General features: G+C 35.7%; 3 protein-coding genes and 1 long non-coding RNA gene across 5 annotated transcripts; 2 read left to right on the top strand and 2 right to left on the bottom strand.

The window, feature by feature from the left end:
• Window positions 1-58: 58 nt before the first annotated feature.
• On the top strand, window positions 59-8,275 carry LOC107070519 (uncharacterized). Its single transcript, XM_089178505.1, has 15 exons — window positions 59-240; window positions 607-672; window positions 834-1,091; window positions 1,176-1,578; window positions 1,662-2,219; window positions 2,311-2,606; window positions 2,708-3,173; window positions 3,264-3,671; window positions 3,737-4,114; window positions 4,207-4,987; window positions 5,079-5,752; window positions 5,848-6,713; window positions 6,775-7,012; window positions 7,083-7,301; window positions 7,379-8,275. The coding sequence occupies exons 2-15, from the start codon at window positions 649-651 to the stop codon at window positions 8,062-8,064; spliced, it is 6,255 nt and encodes a 2,084-aa protein (XP_089034631.1). The 5' UTR covers window positions 59-240; window positions 607-648; the 3' UTR covers window positions 8,065-8,275.
• Window positions 8,276-8,346: 71 nt separating this feature from the next.
• LOC107070518 (peptidyl-tRNA hydrolase 2, mitochondrial) lies at window positions 8,347-10,394 on the bottom strand. Its single transcript, XM_015328794.2, has 4 exons — window positions 9,980-10,394; window positions 9,733-9,899; window positions 9,461-9,652; window positions 8,347-9,047 (listed from the first exon to the last, which is right to left on the bottom strand). Exons 2-4 carry the CDS (start codon window positions 9,883-9,885, stop codon window positions 8,865-8,867), a joined length of 528 nt encoding a protein of 175 aa, XP_015184280.1. The 5' UTR covers window positions 9,886-9,899; window positions 9,980-10,394; the 3' UTR covers window positions 8,347-8,864.
• Window positions 10,395-10,659: 265 nt separating this feature from the next.
• Sbf (SET domain binding factor) lies at window positions 10,660-19,862 on the top strand. The gene is made up of 24 exons (XM_015328815.2): window positions 10,660-11,440; window positions 11,503-11,588; window positions 11,658-11,945; window positions 12,053-12,272; window positions 12,371-12,612; window positions 12,698-13,003; window positions 13,095-13,272; window positions 13,350-13,554; window positions 13,638-14,495; window positions 14,575-14,812; window positions 14,890-15,085; window positions 15,155-15,464; window positions 15,538-15,731; window positions 15,813-16,211; window positions 16,293-16,509; window positions 16,595-16,796; window positions 16,871-17,016; window positions 17,096-17,941; window positions 18,015-18,162; window positions 18,258-18,403; window positions 18,470-18,696; window positions 18,781-18,987; window positions 19,099-19,181; window positions 19,253-19,862. Exons 1-24 carry the CDS (start codon window positions 11,341-11,343, stop codon window positions 19,343-19,345), a joined length of 6,135 nt encoding a protein of 2,044 aa, XP_015184301.2. The 5' UTR covers window positions 10,660-11,340; the 3' UTR covers window positions 19,346-19,862.
• LOC107070533 (uncharacterized) lies at window positions 16,059-25,482 on the bottom strand. Of its 2 annotated transcripts, none has more exons than XR_016178574.1 (3): window positions 20,733-25,482; window positions 20,447-20,643; window positions 16,059-16,199 (listed from the first exon to the last, which is right to left on the bottom strand). It is a non-coding gene; the product is annotated as an uncharacterized LOC107070533 (long non-coding RNA). The 2 variants fall into 2 exon arrangements; XR_001476284.2 differs by lacking the exon at window positions 16,059-16,199 and adding an exon at window positions 19,763-20,227.
• Window positions 25,483-25,780: the final 298 nt, after the last annotated feature.

Here is a 25,780-nt window from a genome sequence, read left to right as displayed (position 1 = left end):
ACCTGTAAATTTTTCAAATTGAAATAATTAAAAATCACAAGGAAAATTATTAAAGAAGGTATAAGAGAAAAACAAAATGGAAGGAAAGAAGTAAGAAAGGAATTGAATGTTTAATGATTATATATTTAAAGATGCACGTCCTGTGTAAGATTCCAATTTTCTACGCGCTCTTACAGGTGGGGCCTTATGTATATCTTACATTCATATATACACAGGCAGAGACACATAGGTCAGTTAAGTGTAAGTACGGTGTACGCATGTAAAAGTAAAGAAGAGGGGCCTTAGGGAGAAACCCCCCACATTCCAAGATGGCTGTGCCTAAGGAATGCAGTGGGTGCCCCCTAAGACGCCTTTCTCCCTCCTTTTTTATTAATCGGATCAATTTATCGAGTCTAGAGAAAAGAAGACTTCAGGTGCCTAGACCAAATAGTGAAATATAAATACGGGACTAGGATTAAACTTAATTTGAAATAATAAATAATATTATTGAGATTGTAAGTTTAGTGTAAAAGAAGAAAAGAAAGAGAAGTTGGGAGAAAGACTAGAAAAGGCCTTACGTGTGTATTAAAGCTCGAAGCCTTATCTAATGGAGCTCGTTTGCGGCAGATAATGCCCATGCAGGAGGATGTTCCCGGCTCGTCTTAAGCAATGTCTCATAGGGATATCTCTGAGGTAATCATATTTTGTCTACAACTATTATTCTATTCATTTTTTATACCCTAGTTTCATTCTATTTTCGTTAGATCTTTATTTCTATAATAAATATTACATATATAAATATTACATATATAGTATTTATATTTATTTGACTAACTTATTTGAATAAATTTCAGGTGGAGCCCGAAGGTACGTCGGCCTTGGCCGCTGGATCCAGATCATTATTCCTAGAGACTGTACGGCGTAGCAATGCAGCATGTCAAAATGGAGATTACGCACTTGCTGCTACTTTATATACTGAAGCCTTGGCCTTGGATCCACTCAGTCATGTATTATATTCCAACAGATCAGCTGCACGATTAAAAATGGGTTTATTTGCCCTTGCCCTTCAGGATGCTGTAAGGGCCACAGAACTTAGTCCACAATGGCCAAAGGTATATGTATATTCATTCATTCATTTATTACATAAATTGATGCTAATACAAATAGAATCAATATTTATATTATTCATTTTTCAGGCATATTATCGTCAAGGTGTTGCTTTACAATGTTTGGGCAGACATGGAGAAGCCCTTGTAGCATTCAGTACCGGATTAGCTCACGATCCATCCAATTGTCAATTATTGTCTGGTTTGGTAGAAGCTTCCTTGAAATCACCTTTAAGACCAACGTTAGAACCAACATTTCAACAATTGCGAGCAATGAAATTAGATGAATCTTCTTTCGTTGTAATATCTGTCGTTGGTCAAGAACTTCTTGGCGCTGGACAATACAAAGCAGCTGCTGGTGTGTTAGAAGCTGCACTCACAATTGGTTCATGCAGTTTAAAATTAAGAGGTTCTGTTTTCTCTGCCCTGTCTAGTGCATATTGGGCGTTAAATTCTTTGGACAAAGCAATCAATTATATGCAACAAGATTTGGGTATGTGTGATAATGAAAACAAATTTAAAGGTATTTCAAGATTAAGGAATTATTATTTGACATTTGATAAATATTATTTTCAGGCGTTGCCAGATCTTTAGGGGATACGCAAGGTGAATGCAGAGCACATGGAAACTTAGGATCGGCTTATTTTAGTAAAGGCAGTTATAAAGAAGCTTTAACAGCACATCGATATCAATTAGTTTTGGCCATGAAATGTAAAGATACTCAAGCAGCAGCATCTGCCTTGACAAGTCTAGGCCATGTTTATACAGCCATCGGTGACCTTCCAAATGCACTAGCTTCTCACAAGCAATGTGTCCAATTAGTCAAACAAATGGGTGATCGTCTTCAAGAAGCTCGTGAAATTGGCAACGTCGGAGCAGTTTATTTGGCTATGGGAGAATTTGAAAGCGCCGTAGACTGTCATACGCAACATTTACGAATAGCAAGACGCTTGGGAGATCGTGTGGAAGAGGCAAAGGCATTCAGTAACTTGGGATCGTCGCATCACTATTGCAGAAATTTTAATCAAGCAATGGCTTATCACGAAAGTGTATTAAGAATAGCTCAGGAACTTGGGGATAGGGCAATAGAAACAAGAGCTTATGCAGGACTGGGTCATGCTGCAAGATGTGCAGGTGAAATAATTTTCCGAACGAAAAATAATGAGGAAAGCAATGGAGAAGTGAACTTTATTATGTAATCTCTTTCAAATGTATTCTAATGTAGGCGACCTTGCTCAAGCCAAGCTTTGGCATCAGAGACAACTCGATGTCGCGCTAGCAACAAAAGATAAAGTAGCAGAAGGTCGGGCATGCAGCAATCTAGGAATAGTTTATCAATTACTCGGTGAGCATGATGCTGCGCTTAAGTTACACCAAGCGCATTTGGGTATTGCCCGATCTTTAGGTGACAGAGCTGGTATGGGCAGGGCCTATGGAAATATTGGGAATGCTTATAATGCTTTGGGATATTATGAACAGGCTATTAAGTATCATAAGCAAGAGTTGACCATAAGTAAAGAGGTAATATTTTCAAAAGTATCGACTTCAAATCAATTTTCAAATTGTATTTTGTTTTTCACAACAAAGTCTGTATTAACATAATCTATTACAATTTTTCCTAGGTCAATGATCGTAGTTCGGAAGCAAGCACGCACGGAAATTTGGCAGTAGCGTATCAGGCTGTACAAGGCCACGAAGCTGCTCTAAGACATTACAGAGCACACTTGGCGATCGCTCGTGAATTGAAGGATACAGCTGGTGAAGCGTGTGCGCTTCTTAATCTTGCTAATTGTTTATCGTCGCGAGGAAGATTCGAAGAGGCAGTTCCATATTACGAACATTATCTTATGTTATCTCAGGAATTACATGATGTTGAAGGGGAAGCTAAAGCATGCCATTTTTTAGGATATGCCCATTATTGTTTAGGGAATCATAGAGAAGCGGTCAGATATTACGATCAAGATTTGGCATTAGCCAAAGATTTGCAAGATAAATCTGGAATGGGAAGAGCGTATTGTAATTTAGGATTAGCGCATTTAGCTTTAGAAAATTTGGATACTGCCTTGGAGTGTCAGAAATATTATCTTGGTAAGAACAAACTATTGTATTATATTTTAAGATCATTTCACCATGCTATATTATAGGATAAACACTGAATATTTGTCTACTTAAATGTAGCCATAGCCCATATGACTAAGCATTTAGCCGGTAAATTTCGGGCTTTGGGAAATATCGGGGATTGTCTTTTGCGCCTTGGTGAAGCAGAAGAAGCCATTAAAATGCATCAACGTCAATTAAACTTAGCACGACAAGCCGCTGATCGTAGTTTAGAAGCAGCCGCTTACGGAGCTTTAGGAATTGCTCATAGAGCGACGAAAAATCTTGATAAAGCTCTTGGATTTCATACGCAAGAACTTACATTAAGACAAGAAGCTGGCGATTTACGAGGAGAATGTAGAGCTCATGGTAATTTAGGTGCCGTTCATATGGCGTTAGGTCAATATACTCATGCTGTTAAATGTTATCAAGAACAATTAGAAAGAGCTAAGGAACTGGCTGATTCTGGCGTTGAAGCACAAGCATTAGGTACGTATAATTATAAACAAGGTTTAACTATTTCATCTAACATTTATTTTGTTCCATTGATACAGGAAATCTGGGAATAGCTAGGCTTAATATGGCACATTATGAAGATGCAATTGGATATTTTGAACAACAATTAGCAACATTGGAACCATTGACCACGGGTACATCTTTACTTGACAAAGCTAGAGCACTAGGAAACTTAGGGGATTGTTATGAAGCCTTGGGAGATCCGGAAGAAGCTGTTAAATGTCATGAACAACAATTGGCCGCGTCTATAAAATTAAAAAGCATAAGAGATCAAGAAAGAGCATATAGAGGTTTAGGAAGAGCTCGCGAGGCATCAGGAAATTTACAAGAAGCGTTAGTTTGTTTTGAAAAGAGATTAGTAACCGCGCACGAAGTTGATAGTCCAGAAGCAAGAGGGGCAGCTTACGGCGATTTAGGTTTGCCAAATAATATATAATAATATAAATAATATTAAATTCTCATGCTTACGTTTATATTATATTCTTAAATCGATGATTTATTTTAACAGGAAGAGTACATGCAGCATTAGGAAATCACGAACAAGCTGTTAGTTGTTTGTCGCATCAACTCGCTCTTGCCAGAGGTCTTGGCGATAAAGCTGCCGAAGCTGAAGCTGCTAGTGGATTAGGTGCTGTTCATTTATTAATGGATGACCCTAATTCGGCATTAAGACATCATCAGTTAGAGCTTTCCATTGCCGAGGGTTTAAATGCTGCTGGATTACAAGCCAGGGCTTGTGCGAATTTGGCTATGACTCAGGAAGCGCTCGGCCAATACGAGGAAGCTATAAGATTGCAAGAACAATCATTGAGTTTAGCAGCTGCTGCTGGAGATCAATTAGCCCGAGCAGCAGCATTTTCCAGCTTAGGAAGATTACATCATTTGTGTGGTGACTTGTCAAGAGCTTTAAGCTACTTGCAATCAGGATTATCTTTATCCGAAGGTTTAGGAAGGAGAGAAGAAGCAGCTAGATTAAAATATAGACTCGGCCTTGTCCATTGGGAAGCTGGAGAAACAGCAACTTCTGTAGAACATTTGGAAAAAGCTGCTAATCTTTTGGAATCATTAGACGGATCATCTTCGTCCTTGATTTGCGGACAACCTAGCAAAAGCGAATTATTAACCGAAACTTATAGAATGTTACAAAAAGTATTGATTAGTTTAAATAGATCTGAGGAAGCGCTAAATTGGGCCGAAAGATCCAGACGATCTAAAAGCAATTCTTTGGATGATACGGCTCATTATTCGGAGATCGTAGATAGGCAAAGAGGAATGATATTGTATTATAGGTAAGCAAATCAATGAAAATACAATTAATAAGGTAAAAAATACAAGCAAAAAAATAAGATAAACAATCAACAAACAAATTGAAAATTTCAGTGAAGTGGGCAATCAGTTGCACGCATGGTGTTTAGCTCCAGGCCGAGGACTTTTAAGGTTTCATTCGACAACATTGGACGATGGTGTGACATTGGAACAAAAAGTGTTGCAAGCTCGCGAAGCACTCTTAGACGAATCCAATGAATTTGCAGAAGAGTCGACAAAAATACCAACGAGAGGACATCATCTAAATGCGAGTTCTTATAGTTTAAGCAGTCTATTTAGCGTTGGCTCGGTTAGTTCGCGAGCTGGAAGTGCACGTTGGGGACGAGGAGTTAAAGGACCCACTTGGCAATCGCCGTTACCTATTCAGTTGCTTTATGATTTACTCTTGGCACCGTTCGAAGATTTATTGCCTCCTGTTAGAAAGGAACTCATTATGGTGGTCGAAAAGTCTTTATATTTGGCACCATTTCCAGCTTTACAATCTAATCCAGGAGAAGATTATTTGTGCGAAAGATTTTCTTTATTGGTCGTACCATCGCTCGCAGCTCTTAAAAAAAGATCTAAGACACCTATGCCCGAGGGTGGTGCTACCGTGGCCGCTCTAGTTGCAGGAAATCCTACACTTCCGGAGGATGTTAGAGAGGAATATGGATGGCCGGAAAGTGCGGCTTCTACCGAAACTGAATCTGAAATCGTTGCTGAACTTTTAGAAGCGCGTGCTCTTATAGGTTTGATTCAAATTTCAAATGAAAATTTCATTAAAGTTTACATAAGTAATCTAAAAACATTTGTATATTTAAATTTCGTTGTTTCGTTGTTTTAGGAATGGAAGCTACAAGATCAGCAATTTTAAGATCTCTACCTGATGCGGAATGCGTACATTTAACTGTACCGGTATTTTGGAATTCTACAAGTTTAGCGCTTACTTCAGATCAATGCGAAGAAGGATCGGAAAAACCAGCATACTTGTTGAGCTCTTCGGATATTTTAAAATTACGAATATCCGCTAGATTAGTGGTAATATCCAGTGGACATTGTTGGAACGGTAACGAAAATACGACACCTTCGTCAAACGGTATACAGAATCTGACAAAAGCGTTATTAAATGCCGGAGCACAATGTGTATTAATAGGCATGTGGGCAGTTCCTCCTACAGCTGGTAGTATTTTATTGCGCGCATTTTATAGTGCCATGTTGCAAGGTGCTAGAGCGTCGAGAGCTTTGGCCGAAGCGATGCAAACCGTCCAACATACGCGACATTTCGCTCACCCAGCTAATTGGGCAGGGTGGTTACTAATCGGAGGAGATGCAAGATTATCAAATAAGGTTGCTCTTATGGGCCAAGCCTTAGCTGAATTATTACGCGGAGGACCTGAACAGAGTCGAGACGCTTTACGTGTAACTCTTCATTTGGTAGAAAAATCATTACAAAGAATACATCGCGGTCAAAAGAATGCCATGTATACGACGCAACGTAGTATCGAGAATAAAGTCGGAACAGCTGCTGGTTGGCGAGAACTTTTAATGTCCGTTGGATTCAGATTTGAACCAGCTGGAAATGGTATACCATCTTCCGTATTTTTCCCACAGAGTGATCCCGAAGAAAGATTAACGAGGTGTAGTGCTAGCTTACAAGCTCTTCTAGGATTAGGACCATCCTCGTTACATGCGCTAGCTAGGCTTTTACAGGTAAACATGAGCAATGTTTTAATTAATTTATCATTTTGTAATAATTTGTTGTCTGATTTAGGCCCCAGAAGCGGCAGAAGATGTTATCGCTGCTATGAGAAGAGCCAGTTGTGCTACCGAAGGACAAGAAATTTCTTTACCCGTACAAGTTTGGAGAGCACCCGGATCTCACGAATTGTTTGCAAGTTTAGGATTCGATCTTATGGAAGTAGGCCAATCTGAAGTTACATTAAGAACAGGAAAACAAGCTTCGCGTAGAGCTGTGCAATTCGCTTTGCAAGCACTCCTTGCTTTATTTGGTAAATTATTCTATTTGTATATTGATCGATATTTAACGTTACAAATCTAACGAGATTTTCTTTATATCAGATACACAAGAGGCTCCAAAGAGTCTTAGCATAGATTCTAGCAGTTCGATGGAAAGCTTAGCATCGGTTGCACATACTGAAAAAAATGTTATAGAAAGGCCTAGATTAGGAGGAGCGTTTGCGAGTTACGTACGACATCGTGGAGAACCAGATGGAAAAACTATGGAACCACTAAATATTCCAATTACCATATCTCGTCAGCAATGTCAAAGTGGCGGAGGTATATTGTTAATAATTTCAAATTATTCTTCTTACATTACGTTTTAAACTAATTTCACATACTTAATTATAATACAGGTGAATCGGATGTGGCTTTTACACCTAGTCCACCAGTGGCACTTAATTTGAATCATCAAACGCGTATAAGAAATTTATATCCCGATCAAAATGTAAGACCGGGATCAAGTTCAAGTAGTTCAGTGACAGATTGGGACAACGGCCATGCTACTGTTTTAAGACGACAACCACTGCCACCTTTACCAACGACCGTATTAGAAAGATTGAGCGTTAGAACGGAAGTTGGATCCAACACTCCTCGAAAACCACGACATCCTACATCCAGCGAAGATATTTGTTCTCAAACTGACTCGACGCAGGCAACAGAAACGCATCCACAAAACTTAAGAAATATAGCTACATCTTTAACAAGTTTAACACGCGAATTAACACCTACTATTTCCGAAGTATATCACGAACGAAACTTGGGATTAGGTCTGGCTCCATCTTTGTCCAAATTGTTGGAAGAAGTTAGTTCTGTGCCTGAAAGGGAGGAAATTCAAACTTCTAGGACGAATAATAATAATAATAATAATAATAATAATAATAATAATAATAATAATCATAGTCAAACGCAAAATTGGATACAAAATGATACGGAATTATGTCGGAGGGACGAAGCTGATGGTAGATCGATTGCCGAATCGCAATGCAGTGCCACCAGTTCTAACAAAATTCATAGAAAGGCACCACCACCTCCAGTATAACTTATATATTTTTTTCACTATATATTTTTTGTTTATTTATATATTATATTTATGAGTACTATGTGAGAGAGAGAATAATCCTGGATAATAGTACTGGGTACCAAAGAATGGAACATATTAATTATAATCAGAGATACATTATCAACTTTTTATTCAATTAATAATATCAAAAATGGTTGAAGAAAAATCCCCCCCCCCCCAAAAAAAGAAAGCATATCGACTAGATATACCTGATTTTTGTTTTGGTAGTTGCATGCAAAGAAGAAAAAGGAAAAAAGAACATAAGAACAATGTACTATATTATCTTTAAGAATATATAAAAGATACAAAGTTACTACTAAGATTCGTAATAGAATTTAACATGCAATACTTTTCGTTTTATTCTAAAAACAATTGATTCTTTTTAGAAGAATATTCTTTTGATTATTCTTCATTAATTGCGTTTCATACTTAACTATACAGTATTGTATTTCCCAGTAATTTATATTTTATGCGTATGTATTTTTCATTTTTTTCTTTGAATTAAAATGTTTTCACTCGATCGAGTGCATCTCTTCTTTGTAAAATTTCTTTAGATCAATGATTATGTATTTTCAACCAAAGGGTTGACAGCTATTTCATGCTTTACAATTACTTTTCAGTATTTAACGTAAATAAATTTTGTTATAGAAATTTATTTCGAATATTTACGATCGAACCTTCCAAAGGTAGAAGAAAAATATATTTTATATATTACAGGTATTAATACGAAATCCTCTTTTTTTTATTTTATTTTATTTTTTTTTTTCCTTATAAGTATTCTAATAAAGTTTTAAATGCCCAGTTACTAAGTTAATCAATGTCACTGGCCCAGGGCCCACCGCGCATACAGTTTTACTTCCTGGAGCTATTTGCGTGTGTCCCGCATCTTGTATTACATTTGTCAATAGACCAATTTCTCTGGATGCTTTTGATACTGCTTTTAGTTCATCCTCACTATTCACCTAAACATTAGTTTTTTTTTTTCATTAATTATCTTTTTATATAATTATTGCATTAAAAGTAACGCACAATGTGTCTATTTATATGTTTTCGGTTAGCTAATTAGATTATATTATTGTGACATGTATTCGTGCCGAAAGAGAAAATATAATAAAGGGAAAATATTGTTATGTTATATTATATTATATTATATTATATTTTACTATAATGCTCATATTATCTTGAACTATATCGTCTGATAAAAGCTATATTATTATACGAGTCATATTAACAAGATAGACACGTATTGTTATGCAAATGCTAGAAAATTGTTTGTTCCATTCTTTCTTTTCGTGTAAATCATTAACCGTTTGAGTGCCAAACATTAGTAGGATCATTACGAACAATTACAAATAGTAGAATTATAAAACAATACCTTAACAGTAATTTTCATTTGACCGCATTTTTCCCAAGCTTTTAGAACGAGAGGATACTTTAAACAACTCTTATACGCTGCTACAGCTGCATGCGCACATTGAGCAGCAACCTTTCCTTTGCCCATTTTTAAGTCATTCCTTACAACTAATACTAATTTACATTCTTCATTAATGTTAAACCTTGCATATGGCTAAACAATAAAATTAATCAATAAGTTATATCTTATATTATACTAAATATCTTTCATTCAATAATATTCTATATACTTACAACAGTCGTCGAATTGTTTTTCGGCTCAGGTTTTTTAATCCACGGTACTCGATAAATTATATATTTATAGACAAAATAACCAGTTATGACACAAATTGCAAATCCATATTTGGAATCTATGCCATTATTAGAGATTAATTTTATAATATCCATTTTTGTATAAAATACTGTAAAAAGATTTAATAAGAAAAACAAACAAACACCATTTCATCAAAAATTAGTGTAATATATTAGATATTTTTTATACCTGTAAAATATTTTATCAAAAATTTGTCTTCTTTCTTATAATTGTTGTAATATCTTCTTTCTTTTGAAGGCTTATTGTTAAAAGATATTTAACAAATCATCTGTGATCTAAGGATAAAATAGATGTTTATGTTACAAGTGTGTGAAGTGGCAGTTATGGCATGGGTTTTATTTCCTGAATGAGCCGACAGAGTGTGAATAATTTGCAGAACTCGTCTCTGATTCTCTTGTGACAATACAATAAATGATAAAATAACTTAGATTATTTTCATACGCATAATAGTACTTTATTTTAGTTAAAACAATTATTATATATTAAAATCGACTATTATAATCACGTGTATTCCAGATGCTTAAAGAAACGATATCATATACATATGTACAACATATAATACAAATCCATTTTAAAGACCAACACACATTGAATAATGAAATATAAGAAAAATAAATAAAATGACAAGACAAGTTTTCATGAAAATTAAATTAAAAGTTCATATATTTATACTTTATAGATAAGTAATAAATATTAAATCTATATTGATGAATAATAATAGAATATAAATATAATATAAATAAAAGAGAAATATAATTCATTTAAAAATATTAACTTTTTCGCACTCTCGACGTTTATTGGTTGATACATTTTAAATGAGTTTAAATCGACTAATCAAATATTAGATCGTTTTAAGATGAAGATGAAAGATGTAAGAGAAGAAAGGAAGCATTAAAAATAAAAAATAAATGAAGTAGAGATTTGACAGAAAGAAGGTTTCTTCTTTCTTGTATACATATATGATTTTGGTACGTTCAACATTCATACGCGGTTCAACAAACACTCAATGTGGCGCTTGAGTTTGGAAGGTTATGGATTAATACATCGGGGTGTGGCATCATATCGTGATTTATAAAACGAATTAAATGTATTGTACGTGTAACATTGAATGAAATAATTATTTGTCAGAAGGATATATAAGAAGTTATCATTAGTCAGTAAGTTTCGCGCGTTTTTGGAAAAATTCGATGGACGTTGAACTTTACTTCGACAACTTGAATACGTGAATCGTTTTCATTTTTTTTTTTTTTATATATATATACATATTTGTATTTTTAAGCAAGTAACGTTTTTAAGTATTAAAATAATATAATCTAAAGCATATCAAAAAGGGGGAACAATGTTTGGTAATCAACGTTGAAATGAAAGACAACGAATAGGGAGGAAGTGTTCGTGTCATGTTTGTGAAAAATTTTGTTTTGATATATTTCCAAATGAAAAGAAGTTATTACTTGTTGTTAAGATATATTGATTGTTATTGAAAAGGATATTATAGTCCATGAAATCACGTTCATCAAATACTACGTGGGATGTTGGGCCCTACCACCCTCATTCAATCCCACGAATATACAGAAATGTCTCGTTTAGCCGACTACTTTGTTGTAGTGGGCTATGATCATGAGAAAGAAAGTAAGTTATCATTACATTTGTTTCTTAATAAACAGTAGGATAATGACATTGTAATATTATAGGAGCTGGTATTAGTAGTGGGATTATTCTGCAAAGATTTCCAGAAAAAGATTGGCCTGATACGCCATTTATCGAGGGTATAGAATGGGTAAGATTGTCATTTAATCAGGTCCTATGTGATTGGTCCTATATCATTGATACCTGTTGTATTTAATAGTTTTGCCAACCGCAAGGATGGGCTTTGTCTACGGAAAGACAAGAGCCACGCTTCTTCGTATCCATATTAACGGATATCGATGCCAATCGTCATTATTGCGCTTGCATGTGTTTTAATGAGACGGTTTCTATAATGCCAAGTAAACCTGTAGACGAAGAGGAAGAACCTGTTGACAATGATAGCCGTTCTTTGGTTAGATCGATGCCCTCCATCGCACACCATAGCATCATGTATGCTCCTAAATGTCTGGTGCTGGTCTCCAGATTAGATTATATTGAGACCTTTAGGGTATGTTCTATATTATTGAAAAGAATTGATTAGAAAACAAACAAAACTGTATAAAGAAACGACAAGATTTAATAATGATAACAAAATGTTTGTTCTTTTTTTTTTAGAATTGTCTTGGCATTATTTACACAGTATATGTAGAAAATCTTGGAATACCATTAGAAACATTAGTAGGAAACATATTAGGATGTATACAAGTACCACCAGCTGGAGGACCACAAGTACGGTTTAGTATTGGAGCTAGCGATCGTCAGGCTCTTCAACCACCGATTAGTCCTTCACTTCCAATAACTCATACTAGTGTAAATCTTTTGTTTCAACAATTAGGTATGTACGAACAATTGCAATTCTATATTTACGGATACAATCGAATATTATTTATTTCAAATATTTCTAATCTATAAATTGTCTTGTTGTTTATTTAGGCATTCGCAACGTACTAGTGTTATTTTGTGCAGTTATGACAGAACATAAGATACTCTTTCATTCTGCGAGTTATTCTAGATTAACGGAAGGATGTCGCGCTCTAACTGCATTGATGTATCCATTCAGATATACACATGTTTACATTCCTCTTCTACCTGCGGCTCTAGTCGAAGTACTCAGTACACCTACGCCATTTATTATGGGTGTACACAGTTCGCTCAAGCACGAAGTTGCAGAACTTGTAAGATTATTATAGCTTATTGTTTAATTTAAGAATAATATTCACTTAATATTATTTCTACAAATATCATTTGGTTTAAACGCAGATGGACGTGATAGTAGCTGATTTAGATGGCGGATCTATAATGGTTCCCGATGGAGTATCACTTTCTTTACTCCCGGAACCACTTCTTTCGCAAACTCAAGATGCACTGTCTCTTGTATTACAACCAGAACTTGCTTGCGCAGATTATGCATTTCCTCCTCTCGCTACAAGAGCTCCTCATCCTCCGATGTTAGATAAAGAATTAAGAGCAGTATTTATGAGAGCTTTTGCTCAATTGCTACAGGGTTATCGCAGTTGTCTTACGTTAATACGAATTCATCCTAAACCAGTTATTACTTTTCACAAGGTCATTATTATCTTACATTATTTTTTCTAATACTTTTACTTTTATGTATACAAGTGCACATTATATATTACGTTAATGTTTATATTTGTAGGCTGCTTTCTTGGGAGAACGTGGTTTAACAGATTGTGACTTTACAACAAGAGTTTTAGATTGTATGTTTTTTACATCTTTTATCGCAGAAAGAGGCCCACCGTGGAGGCCTTGCGATGTATGGGATGAATTGTACAGCAGTTTGAGCGACCAATTAAAACAAGAAGCACAAGATCAGAGTCAGTATCGATAAATTCTAGAATACAATTGATATTGTATTCATTTGAAATACTAAGATTTTGCTTTTACATTCTAGGACTTGTTTTAACGCATATTCAAGAACTTGCGCAACAATTGTATACGAATGAAAATCCTAATCCTCAGCCATATGTACAAAAAATTTTGAAGCCACCAGAAGGAGCCTTTGCAAGAATTCATCAACCTCTTTTACCTCGCGTTAATCCAGAGCAAGTACAAGCAATTATAGACGAAGGTCTTGCCAAAAACAATTTAAATGTTAGGTGTGTATATAATATTTCATTAGTTTATAGTTTGTATATAATAATATAAACATAAATGAATTTGTTTTTTTCATGTCACTTAGATTAACATCACTAAGGCCAATTCAACCACGTATTGTACCTATAGGGCCACACATTTCATTTGTTCATGACACTAGACACTTGGTGAGCAATTCAGCACGCAGATTAGAAGTTCTGCGTAATTGTATAAATTGTATATTCGAAAATAAGATATCAGACGCACGTAAAACTTTCCCAGCAGTTTTAAGAGCGTTAAAAAGCAAAGCTGCTCGATTAGCTCTCTGTATGGAATTATCTCAACACGTTGTCGGTAATAAAGCCATGCTAGAACATCAGCAATTTGATTTGGTAGTGCGATTGATGAATTGCGCGTTACAAGATGATTCCTCGATGGACGAACACGGCGTGGCTGCTGCTCTTCTTCCTCTTGCAACTGCATTTTGTAGGAAACTATGTACGGGTGTCATACAATTTGCCTACACTTGTATTCAAGAACATCCTGTATGGCAAAATCAACAATTTTGGGAAGATGCATTCTATCTGGATGTACAGAAGGATATAAAACGTTTATATCTACCAGGCGATAATTCTCCGCCAAGACTCACAAACGATAGCATTTTAAATCCTATCAGTCCACGAGAAAATAAGGAATTTCCATTTCGCGATCGTTATTCTATATATCAAACTCATGAACCCTCGGCTTTAGAAATTGCTGCCGAACAAATGAGAATTTGGCCGACCATTGATCCGGATAAGCAAAAAGAACTTATAGCGAGTGAAGAAAGTACTATGTATAGCCAGACTATTCATTACGCCAATAGAATGGTATATTTATTAGTTCCTCTAGATATCGGTGCAAAAACTCATCGTCAGGATAACGTGTACGACGACGAAAGAGCTAGTAACAGTATTACAAACAGGTATGAATTTTTTCTATATGTACATTTTAATTGTCATTAAGACATTTTCTCTAGATATTAAATTGTTTATGGATATAAGTGTTGCAAGCGATAGCGGTGATGCAGAGTCCGGATTCGAGGAAACTGATCCTGGAGAAACTGGTAGTGCAGTTATACGCATGGTTTCAAGATTCGTAGATCGTGTTTGTACCGAGGGAGGTGTTAGCGCCGAACACGTTAGGTGTCTTCATCAAATGGTTCCTGGCGTTGTTCATATGCATATTGAAACTCTTGAGGCTGTGCACAGAGAAAGCAAGAGGTTGCCACCAATACAGAAGGTAGTATAATATATCAAATATAATATATGTATATTATATAGAAATGTAAAAAATAACAAATCATATTTGTTTTGCAGCCTAAGATCTTGACACCCAATATGTTACCAGGCGAGGAAGTTATTATGGATGGTTTGCGTGTATATCTTCTACCAGATGGTAGAGAAGAAAGTTCCGCAGGCCTTCCCAAAATACCACCATTGTTGCCAGCAGAAGGAGCTATTTTCCTTACCAATTATAGAATTGTATTCAAGGGAATACCGTGCGATCCATTTGGTAATTATTAATTATTTCATTATTTCATTATTTACAAATGATTGAAAGTAACTTTGATTTTTTTAATAGCTTGCGAGCAACTAGTAGTTAGAGCTTTTCCCGTTACATCGTTAACCAAGGAAAAGCGTGTTACCGTACAACACTTGGCGCATTTAGATCAATGCCTTCAGGAAGGACTGCAGTTACGCTCGTGTACATTTCAATTGATCAAATTGGCATTCGACGAAGAAGTTACGCCGGAAAATATAGAAACATTAAGGAAATTAGTTCACAAAGCACGGTACCCGCCGCATATATTTCATCATTTTGCATTTAATGGTCAAGCATTCGTTACACAGACTGCCCATCATAAAGGAAAAGAAAAAAATGCTACACTGAAGTAAGCTTAACGTAATAGAAATTACAATTGTTGTATTAGTTTATTTTGTTTCATATTTAAATTGATTTTACAGAGGTTTTGCCAAGAAGACTCTCTTAAAGACAGCAAGAAAAGCTGGTTTTAAACCAAAACAATCGTCCAAAAGGCAAAAGTATGTTTTACCAAATATGAATTTAATGACCAACAATAAATACATGACATTGCCTGGTCGAATGAGTTTACCGGTCACCGATAATAATGATTTAAGTCACGACGATGATCTCAGCAGTAAGTTATACAGTAGTTACATTACCATAGAAATTCATGAAATGACTAATAGTTAACACGTTCAATATTTAATATCGACAGTTGATGATTATGAAATACCAGGAATTGTAAGTCAGCCTCCAACCGATGCAAAGACCCTGGAACGTCTTTCTGAACGTAGTTATGTTAGAGATTGGTATCGATTGGGTTTATATGCCAATGGACCATATAACAATCGACGAAACGAGCCTTTCCGATTATCTTCTGTGAATTGTGCATATATGATTTGCAGAAGTTATCCAGCTCTTCTTATAGTTCCTACATTTGTGTCGGATGAAAATATCCGAAGGTTTTGTCGGCTTTATCGACATAGTAGAATTCCAGTTATTACTTGGAGGCATCCAAGAACTAAAGCACTTCTTGTCAGGGGTGCTGGTTATCACGGTAAAGGCGTCATGGGTATGTTGAAGGCTCATCCAACGTCTACCGCTAATTTAAAAGGTATAAATGAAATAAATGAATAAATTTGTAAATAAATGAAATCAAAGCATTTTGTAAATAAATCATATGTCATGATTACAGCAACTTCATCTGAAACAACGTCTTCCTTGGAGCAAGAAAAGTATCTTATGGCTCTTGTAGCTGCTACTCCTTTATCTGTATTACGGCAAGGTTCAGCTTGGGGCATGTCCGATTCCTCTCTCAGCATAGATTCATTATTATTAGCTGCAGAGGATCGTAATGCCACTCCCGAACAAACTAGACGAAATCCTTTTAACAAAGCCATAGGTACATTAGGGTATGTTCTTTTTTATAGTAATATTATTATATATTGTTTATGATGAAAATAATAATATAGCTTATCTTTATCTTAATAACTTAAGATCATCAGGCGGTAAAGGAGCCAAAAATTTTGGACGATGGGGTTCACTCAAAGATAAAAGGCATAATTCTCAAGCTTCGTTAACTTCTGTTCACCAACGTGGTACGGTGAGACATTCTGCTGACTCGGATAGCGGAACAGAATGTGTTCATACTTTTCAACGCGCCGCCCTTTATATTCTTGGAGAAAAATCTCACATGAAGGTAATTAAATATAAACAGTTTGTTGATTATGTGCAATTTATTTCGATATAAATGTGAATATTGTTTGTTAAAAGGGTGTTAAAGCGGAATCAACTCCTAAAACTGATTTTATACCAGTAGAATATTTTGACGTTAGGCATACCAAAGCTGCATTTAAAAAACTTATGCGAGCATGTGTTCCAAGTTCTCCAAATGTTGAACCTGATCAAAGCTTTTACAAGTAAGTCTACTAACTTTGTAAGAGAAATCGATATCGATATAGAATATATTTCTTGATGAAACATTTTTCTTTTATTTAGATTAATTGAAAGTTCAGAATGGCTACAACAATTACAAAATTTAATGCAATTATCCGGAGCCGTAATAGATTTGATGGACGTGCAAGGTTCATCAGTGGCAGTTTGTTTAGAAGATGGCTGGGATACGACAGCAACCGTTTGTTCAGTTGCTCAAGTTTGTCTCGATCCACATTACAGAACTATTGAAGGTTTTCGAACTTTGATAGAAAAAGAATGGCTTGGTTTTGGTCATAGATTTGGCCATAGGAGTAATTTAGCTGCGAATTCACAAACGACCAATTTCACGCCTACGTTTCTTCAATTTCTCGATATAATACATCAAATTCAAAAGCAGTTCCCATTGGCATTTGAATTTAATGATTATTACCTCAGATTTTTGGCATATCATTCGGTGTCTTGCCGATTCCGCACATTTTTGTTAGATTGTGAATCTGATAGAGTTGAGTGTGGTATCGCTGCCGTAGAAGATAAAAGAGGTTCTTTGACGAGCCATCACAAAGGTGTAGATACTGGTAGCGACGATGACACTATTTATCCTGGTGGTAGATTAGTTGGAACAAATACTGGTTGTAACTTAGGTCAGAGTATATTTGACTATATCGAAAGACAAAATGCAAGGTGTCCTCTGTTTTATAATTTTATGTATTCGCCAAATACTGAATATTGCGTTCTAAGACCAGTTTCACATTTACCAAATCTCGATATTTGGCAATATTATTTAGAAGAAGAATTGGCCCATGGCCCGGCTTACGATTTGGAGGTTTTACAACAAGATTCTCAACAAGAAGAAGAAGCCGAGGCTGCCGATGGTATTGTCAAGAGTAATAGAAAAGTAGTTACGCAAGGGTAAGTATTATCTCAATCAGTCAATCAGAAATTGGACATTCCTATTTCAAACATATTTTTGTCCATATTTTAGATATGATGGAGTTAATGTTATGGTACCTGATCAATTTGCTCATCTTTTGGAAGAAATTCATAAATTAGAAACTGAATTGGGACATTTACCGCAAAAATGGAAAGTTCTTTGGGATAAACTCGAATTACCTAATACGGATTCTTTGGCCGTACGTATCTCACCATAAAAAGAAACAAAATATCTATGTCTTTTTTGAAATTTTAATTAATAGTCATTTTTGTTATTATTTTTTGTTTTCTTTAGCGACACGCGTCATTTAGTACAGCACTTGTAAGATATCACGGTAGATTAATACATAAACGTTCTACTTTCGAACTTTTATTAAGAGGAAAATTAGCTGGCGGAAATACAGCCGGTAACGAAGGCTCCGTTTATGCGCACCCGCATAGGTAATTATACATTGAAATTATATTCAACCAATTGAATATTTCTTTTGTTTCTTTTCTTTTTCAAAGGTTTGACAGATTAGATTCAGCGACTCCGACTCATTGCGATGCGTGTTCCGGTGTTCTATGGGGACCCGTAAAAGCTGGTTTGCGATGTGTCGATTGTGGTCACGTTTGTCATGATAAGTGTGCAGATGCGGTGCCAAAAAATTGCACAAAATACAAAGCAGTAACTGATAATTTACAGACTCATACTCTTACGCGAAGCGGAGGAGATAATGGAAGTGTTAATTCGAGTAAGATTATTAACTCGAATTATATAATGATTCGTTTAAATATAAAAATATCATTGATGACATATGCGTCGTTTATATTTGTAGGCGTAACCACGATACAAACATCATCGCAACAATATTACGATCAATTCTCCAGTAACGTTGCAGAAAATAGGACTCACGAAGGATATCTTTACAAACGAGGTGCTCTGCTAAAAGGTTGGAAACAAAGATGGTTTGTGTTGGATTCTATCAAGCATCAATTAAGGTATTACGATGCAATGGAAGATTCCCATTGTAAAGGGTATATAGGTATGTTATATTTGTACAAGAGACAAGTTTTATGTTAATACAATTAAAGAATAATTTTGTCAAAGATGTATTTGAATGTATAAAAAAAACGTGTATTATTAAATATGACAGATTTGGCAGAAGTTGTGTCTGTAACTCCAGCTGCACCGATGCCAGGACCACCAAAGAAAACAGATGACAAATCATTTTTTGATGTAAGATGCATAAATGCAAATTTTGTCTAAAGTATCGTACGATTAAGTCAAATGTTTCTTCATATTTTTAGCTTCGTACAAATCGAAGAACATACAATTTTTGTGCCGGTGATGCAGCGACCGCGCAAGAATGGATCGAGAAGGTCCAAGCATGTTTACAGTAACACCTTTGCTTGATCATCATATTTTCATTTAAATTGTGCAAGTGACTGATAGAATAATACAAGTTATATTTTTGTTATATAATCTTGTATAGACTGCGATCATTTTATTTTAAGTTTTTCAAACTTGACAATTTTTCGAGAGAACAGAGGTATTATAAAATTGCTAGTGTTGTACTATCATTATCGTCGCATCGTAGATTTAATATGTCAAAGTAGAGAAAAAGAAAGAGAGAAAGAGAATGCGTGTGTACATTGTGATCACGCTAGTGCATTAAGTTAAAAGTGTTAATTTCAGCTGGAAGAGGAGAGATCCGCTGTATTTGCTTTGTAATATCTTTTTTTTTTTATTATTTTACTTTGTTTATATTTACGTTAAAAAGTATAAGTGAAAATCATAAAATATATATGTAAATGTCAAAATGTTAGGTTTAAACACTCTGTATATATATATATATATACACACATATGTATGTGTGTGTCTATCTCTTGATGTAATATTAATGTAACGTTATTACTACTTCATTGTTATTATTAATATTTAAATCCTCTGATATGATTTTTAAAAAGCATTGAAACGTACACAACCATTGTTTCAATTGTTCTACACGAATATATTTAATTTTTTATTTTATTTAATAAGTCAATCTGGGGGCTCGTCAATATTCTATAAACCCCCCATAAAAGCCATAATGGATTGCTGAAGTGACTACGTTAAAACCGCGTGAGTTTCTGTATAGGTCAGAGCAGCATTCGAGACGCGTCTACGTTAAGTCGAATCAACGATGATGTCCCAAATAGGATCTATGCTCAATTTATTCAATGATGCGTCAAACCCAGGGTGCAGCAGGCAGCCAGACAGAGTACTACCGCAAGGTACATGAACTAATCGTCAAAAATATATATATATATATATATACATATACATGTATATACGGTGAATAAAATGTTAAAAGTGGATGAAACAATGTTTAGATATTTTAGATAAAAACAAAATTATACACACATGCATTATTTTATTCTATCGAATGAAATCTTGAAATGCGAGTACGCAAGAAATAAAATAAGATGCCAGGAAGAGGGGAGGAGATAGATAATACTTACACGTCGTCTATAAATCGCATCTTCTATGTGTGTACATTCTGCGCACTTTAATACTAAAAGTAAGCCACTAGGAGAGAATATAGGCCAAGGTCTCCAATACGATAGTTTAGTACGGAAGGTGCGTATTTCCAATACAGAGTGCACTACCGTATATCCTAACAATTTATCTATGTCGATAATGAATATTTTTCTTCCTCCTATTTCAACATACGTTTAATTAAATAATTCAATAGAAACATTTCCTATATATATATATATATATATCTATATTATTTTTTGTAAATACCTCAACATTAGGGTTCATTAATTCAATCAATGAAATAACATTGAAAAATATCCAAAATAATTCGATAATCAATTAAAATGGAAATGATTCATTATAATAATTAAATGAATCATTAATTCATTATTTCTTCATTCGCACACTTTTTTTTTGCGTCGGTAATGAGTCAAAACCCCCTCTATCGATTGGATCATCCCCCTCCTACCATCGACACCTGACGAAAGGTATCTATCCAGCGCTTAGAGAATCTTGCTTAGGATCTTGATTAGCGTGACAGTTTCGCAAGATGAACGTCATCAAATAGAACAAAACTATTTATGACACGATCTGAAAATATGTACGTCCAGGTTTTTTTTTAATTGAATTTTTTGTTTGTTTTTTTTTTGCTCGCACACACACACGCACGCACTATGTTCTTAATAATACGCGTACGTATGCAGCACGCTCTTACATATCTCGTCATGGATATAATGATCGATAGAAAAGGACGAGAAGCAGGTGTGTCTTTTTCTTCTTTTTATTTTTTTCGTACGACACATCATTGCCGCCGTCACAGTCTCCTTGTTTCCCTTTTCCTTCTTTCTTTCTTTCTTTTCTTATTGTTAGTTTATTATTAATGATAACACACAGGTACAATTAATATATATCTTCTATATATTGGAGTGCATATAAAATGCATTTGCAATTTTTATAATGGGAAAATTTGAGTAATGAATTGTTCCGCTTCGGTACAGTAACGATTGCATAAGTATACGTAATACAATGGCAATTGGAAAAAAACAAGCAAAAGAAAAAAAGGAAGAATTACGTTATATCTTTTTTTAAATGCTATTGTTTCGTTAAGATCGTTGACATATCCTCGAAAAAAGATGTCCATTTGTTTTTTAAACAGATAGATACATAAATATACATACGCTCATAAATGTCAAATATTTCTTTTGCAAAAGAGAAAAGTAGAGACGAAGATAATGCGTACGTTTATATATATATATATATATATTTCTAAAAATAGTATAGTATTGGAAAAAAAAGAAAAATATATATAGTTGATTGAAAAGGTAACACAATCTCTCGTTAGACGATTATTGATAAGCATAATGATGATTTAAAGAAATACATATAAATTATTCGATTAAACGAATGTGGGTTTTCATCAATCATTCATTGATAAAATAGTAATGATGAAAAAAGTGTGTGGTGTCGTGGTGGATGATGCATCAGTAAATTAATCAGTTAGTTTCTCTCTTGCTTCCTCATAAGCTGGCCCTCCCATCCTCCCCTTCACTCTCCAGTGCACTCATTCCGTTTCTTTCTAAAGCGATTATGAATCCGACTCTTTCTGTTCCTTTCTAAAGCGATTATGAATCCGAAAGCGACTATCCTACTCTATCGCGTGCCGCATTGCGCGTCTATTCCTGCGCAAGCTCAATGCAGGGGAAGAGTTAGACACTGAAACTTTTCCAAAACTTTCCTTACAAAGTCCAAACCCATATTAAAATATCCCAAAGTGGGGATATTTAATACACAAATTTGATGAACTTTTTGCAAAAAGTCATACATTGATTTTTGTCCTTTATTATATGCTGTGCATCTATGTATGTATGTAGTATATATAGTATATAATAGGAAGACGCAACCCGCGTGCTGTACAGACATCGAGGAACATAAAGAAAACACGTCCGTTCAATTAGATGGAACGTGTGTGTGTGTTTGTGTGTGTGTGTGTAGTTCGCATCGTTCTTAGCGCATTATAGCACACATAGTATGTGGTGTGCTGCTGCAGAGCTTACGACTATGCGTAAAATACGAAGAACCAAAGAAGACCATCCATTATCCTTCTACTCTTGTCTTCTTCTTCTTCTTCTTCTTTATTTTCCCCCTATACATTTTTAATCACTTACGTAACTTTAACATTTCCTTCGACCCCCACCGACACTTTAACCTTACTCTTAATCTTTTATTTCTTTCTTACTCGAAATGAAATGCTGAAGAAAGCCATATCAAGACCTCCGGCTACTCTCATATGTGCCACGTCCAATTTTCTGATCTCATTACCAATCCTCCTCGTGAAAAGTTAAGAGTAATCGTCGTTCGATTTCTTTTTCTTTTTCTTTTCCCTTTTCTTTTTTCTTTTTTTTTGCCCTATGGTTTCTGACGTGTGTGACACAGTTTTTTTTCTTTTTTTTTTTTTAAGACTCCTCCACCCAGGTCGATCGATCCAAAGGAGAAAAACAGTAGCGCGATTTTGGTCTGGTCTCCTCTCCTCGTTTGACGAGTACGTCGACTCGATAAATAAACATAGAATGATCGTTATTAAGAAGGGACGTAAATACATACTGTATATGCGAAAGGTTATAGAATACATACAATACATATGTATATTACAAGAGACAAAAGGGGATGAGAGAGAGAGAGAGAGAGAGAGAGAGAGAGGGAGTGAGAGAGAGAATTTATCGATCATGTTTAAAAGGTTGTCGCACTGCACGCAAACTGAAAGAAACCTAGAACCTCTCATTTTTTTCTCTTTCTAAGGGCGAGATAGATTTTTTGCAAAAGTTTTAGGTCAAGTACGGTATTAGTAGCTACGAATAGAAACCCGAATTGCGATTAATCGTTCACTTGGGAGAAGAAGAGTCAAAAACATTTGATGCAAGTACACTTTAAAATCATATAACGTTCACGTTTATTAGATTTTTCCTTGAAAACTATTGCAAATAATAATAATAATAAATAACTATATTGCATTAATAATACTAAATATTGATCGTTATCTAAAAGCATAAAGTATTAGATCTCTACGTAGCGTTCTTCTCGAAATTCACCCTTAGACTAGCTCGTTGTCCTCTATGAAAGTTCTTTCATTGAAACTTGTTTATATGACTTTTCGGTAAAGGAAATTCTATTTATTATGAATATTATTCACGTTATAAACATGCGCAACTTTCGGAAAGTCATATAAACAACATTTAATAAAAAAAACTTTGATAGAAGATAATGTGCCAGTCTAACGGGGGATTCCGAAGAAGAAGGCACATCAAAAGGTAAATCCATGTTTTTAGATTACAATATACATTTTCTTCGATAAATTAACAATCATTCAAAGTATATGATACTCTACTAATATTTTGGATTGTTTTGACGTTCCCTATATCTCAATAGTTTTCAAGCAAAAATCTAGTAAGCGTAACAGTGTAAGATTTAAAGGGACACTTACTGTATGTGTCTTTAAATATAATAATCGCCCCTTGGCTCTCTCTCTCTCTCTTTCTCTCTTTCCCTGGTGCAGGCCAATCTCCTTTTTCAATTTATATCTGCCTTCCTTCCACCCTTGCCTACCTACCTACCTACCTACCTTCTTGCTTGTTTGCGTACTACAGCTTGTATGCAGGATACTGCGTACCGTCTCGAGTTTCGAAAATACACGCCTTGAGTGTAAATTATGCCGAAGCACTTAGGGGTAGATAATAGCATCTCTCACGTTTTATTCCCCGCGTGCACGAAAGACACTTTCCGAATGGAATTTTCAGTGACATTTTTTCTTTTTTCTTATTATTTTATCCCTCCGCCTTTATGTTCTCATTGGTTAATAGCTTATTTGTCATATATAATTATTTATTTTATTTATTTATTTATTTATTTATAGATGTCTCTTTTCAACGTAACCGACAAATTGGAGCTTGCATATTGGAGAAAGTCTAATAATATACAATTGTAAAAGACGGAAAGGCACTTTGAAGGAGAACTAGAGGAGAGAAAGAGAGGGAGCAATAGCGCGCCGAGAAAGGCAGGAGGGGCTAAGGGAAGGAGAAGGGCGGGATGATAGCATTGCAGATGTTACGACGATGCCCCCCTTTACTTTTTCATTCAACGCCGCATAGATGACATCCGTCAAAACATCGATTAGTTGTTACACCATATCGTTGAATAAAAATTAGAAGATCGAAGGAAAGATAGGAAGAAGAAGAAAGAGGTGATGGAGGAGGGTTGGTTTGCGTGTACGGACCAAGTAATCGATATAGAAGTATCTAGACCTCTTGTCAGTCTTATTTTACTTAACGACGAAACAACTAACAAAATTATATTACTACGCCTAACTATTTGAATCTGCGGATCTATTTTCTTAAGGGATGCTTTACCCTCTGACAGACTCTAACCCTATGCTTTTAAAAATGATAGAGAGCTTTAACGTTCAAAGTGTTTAAGGGTTCATACCCTTACAACACTATTCCTTCAAAAGGTCGTACAATCTATCGTCTAATATAAACGAGTCAAAGAGTTATCTCGATCATATTGAAGAAAAATCGAGAATATAGATAAGAGTAAAAGGGCAAGGGAAAAGTAGGGTTCTTAGTATGTATATAACACAAAGATAAAGAAAATTAACTTTGGGTGGTCCAGAATCGGAAAGGAAGTAAAATATGAAGGGGAAGATGCAAATGGGAAGGAAGAAAGGAAGGAAGGAAGGAACAGGTACGACTTTGACCTGGTGCCTGATCGTCCCAACGATGTAGATGATGTTGTAATGATGGGGATGACGATGACGATATCAAGGAATAAAAGATGAAAAGGAGAAGGACATCGTCTACGTCTATGACTACGACTACGACGACGACGACGACGACGACGACGACGACGACAACTACGACGACGATGACGATGACGACGACGACGACAACGACGACGACGACGGGGACAAGTTTGGCGGCGGCAACTGCGGCGATGATAGCAGCGGCAGTGGCGGCGGCGGTGGTAGACCGCGCGCGGCTGCCTGACGCATTGCAGGTGCGCGCTGGCCAATCACAGGGCCGTTTAGTTCGCCCGGACTTGTCCTGTAAACATGGGACCGCACCCACCCCGCATGCGAAACGTCTTCGCAAGTCCGAGGGAGGAAGCCTCGTTGCGGGGCTCGACGTGGAGCTTGCGTACGTTTCCTTCTCGAAACGCGTCGAAGGGACGCACGTACGACGTTCTTTTCGCACGTAGGAAGTCCTTACCGGTGCTAGTTCTCGCGCGCGTAGCAAACGGCGCGCTCCTGAGTGGCGCGTACGCTA

The sequence above is a fragment of the Polistes dominula genome, unplaced genomic scaffold (genome assembly GCF_049000335.1).
Source record: "Polistes dominula isolate Pdom_NZ unplaced genomic scaffold, Pdom_raw_medaka contig_11, whole genome shotgun sequence".
NCBI classification, from domain to species: domain Eukaryota; kingdom Metazoa; phylum Arthropoda; class Insecta; order Hymenoptera; family Vespidae; genus Polistes; species Polistes dominula.
Note: the sequence above shows the minus strand (reverse complement) of the source record. Positions and strands in the feature narration are given on the sequence as shown.

Bases quoted from the DNA above. Each gene is read 5' to 3' on its own strand.
- Sbf (XM_015328815.2), top strand. From the start codon at position 11,341: ATGTTGGGCCCTACCACCCTCATTCAATCCCACGAATATACAGAAATG. The intron at 13,555-13,637 runs GTGTGTATATAA...CATGTCACTTAG, and splicing joins AAAAACAATTTAAATGTTAG to ATTAACATCACTAAGGCCAA. The intron at 15,465-15,537 runs GTAAGCTTAACG...TTGATTTTACAG, and splicing joins GAAAAAAATGCTACACTGAA to AGGTTTTGCCAAGAAGACTC.
- LOC107070518 (XM_015328794.2), bottom strand. From the start codon at position 9,885: ATGGATATTATAAAATTAATCTCTAATAATGGCATAGATTCCAAATAT. The intron at 9,653-9,732 runs GTAAGTATATAG...TTTATTGTTTAG, and splicing joins AAAACAATTCGACGACTGTT to CCATATGCAAGGTTTAACAT. The intron at 9,048-9,460 runs GTATTGTTTTAT...ACTAATGTTTAG, and splicing joins AAATGAAAATTACTGTTAAG to GTGAATAGTGAGGATGAACT.
- LOC107070519 (XM_089178505.1), top strand. From the start codon at position 649: ATGTCTCATAGGGATATCTCTGAG. The intron at 673-833 runs GTAATCATATTT...AATAAATTTCAG, and splicing joins CTCATAGGGATATCTCTGAG to GTGGAGCCCGAAGGTACGTC. The intron at 2,607-2,707 runs GTAATATTTTCA...AATTTTTCCTAG, and splicing joins AGTTGACCATAAGTAAAGAG to GTCAATGATCGTAGTTCGGA.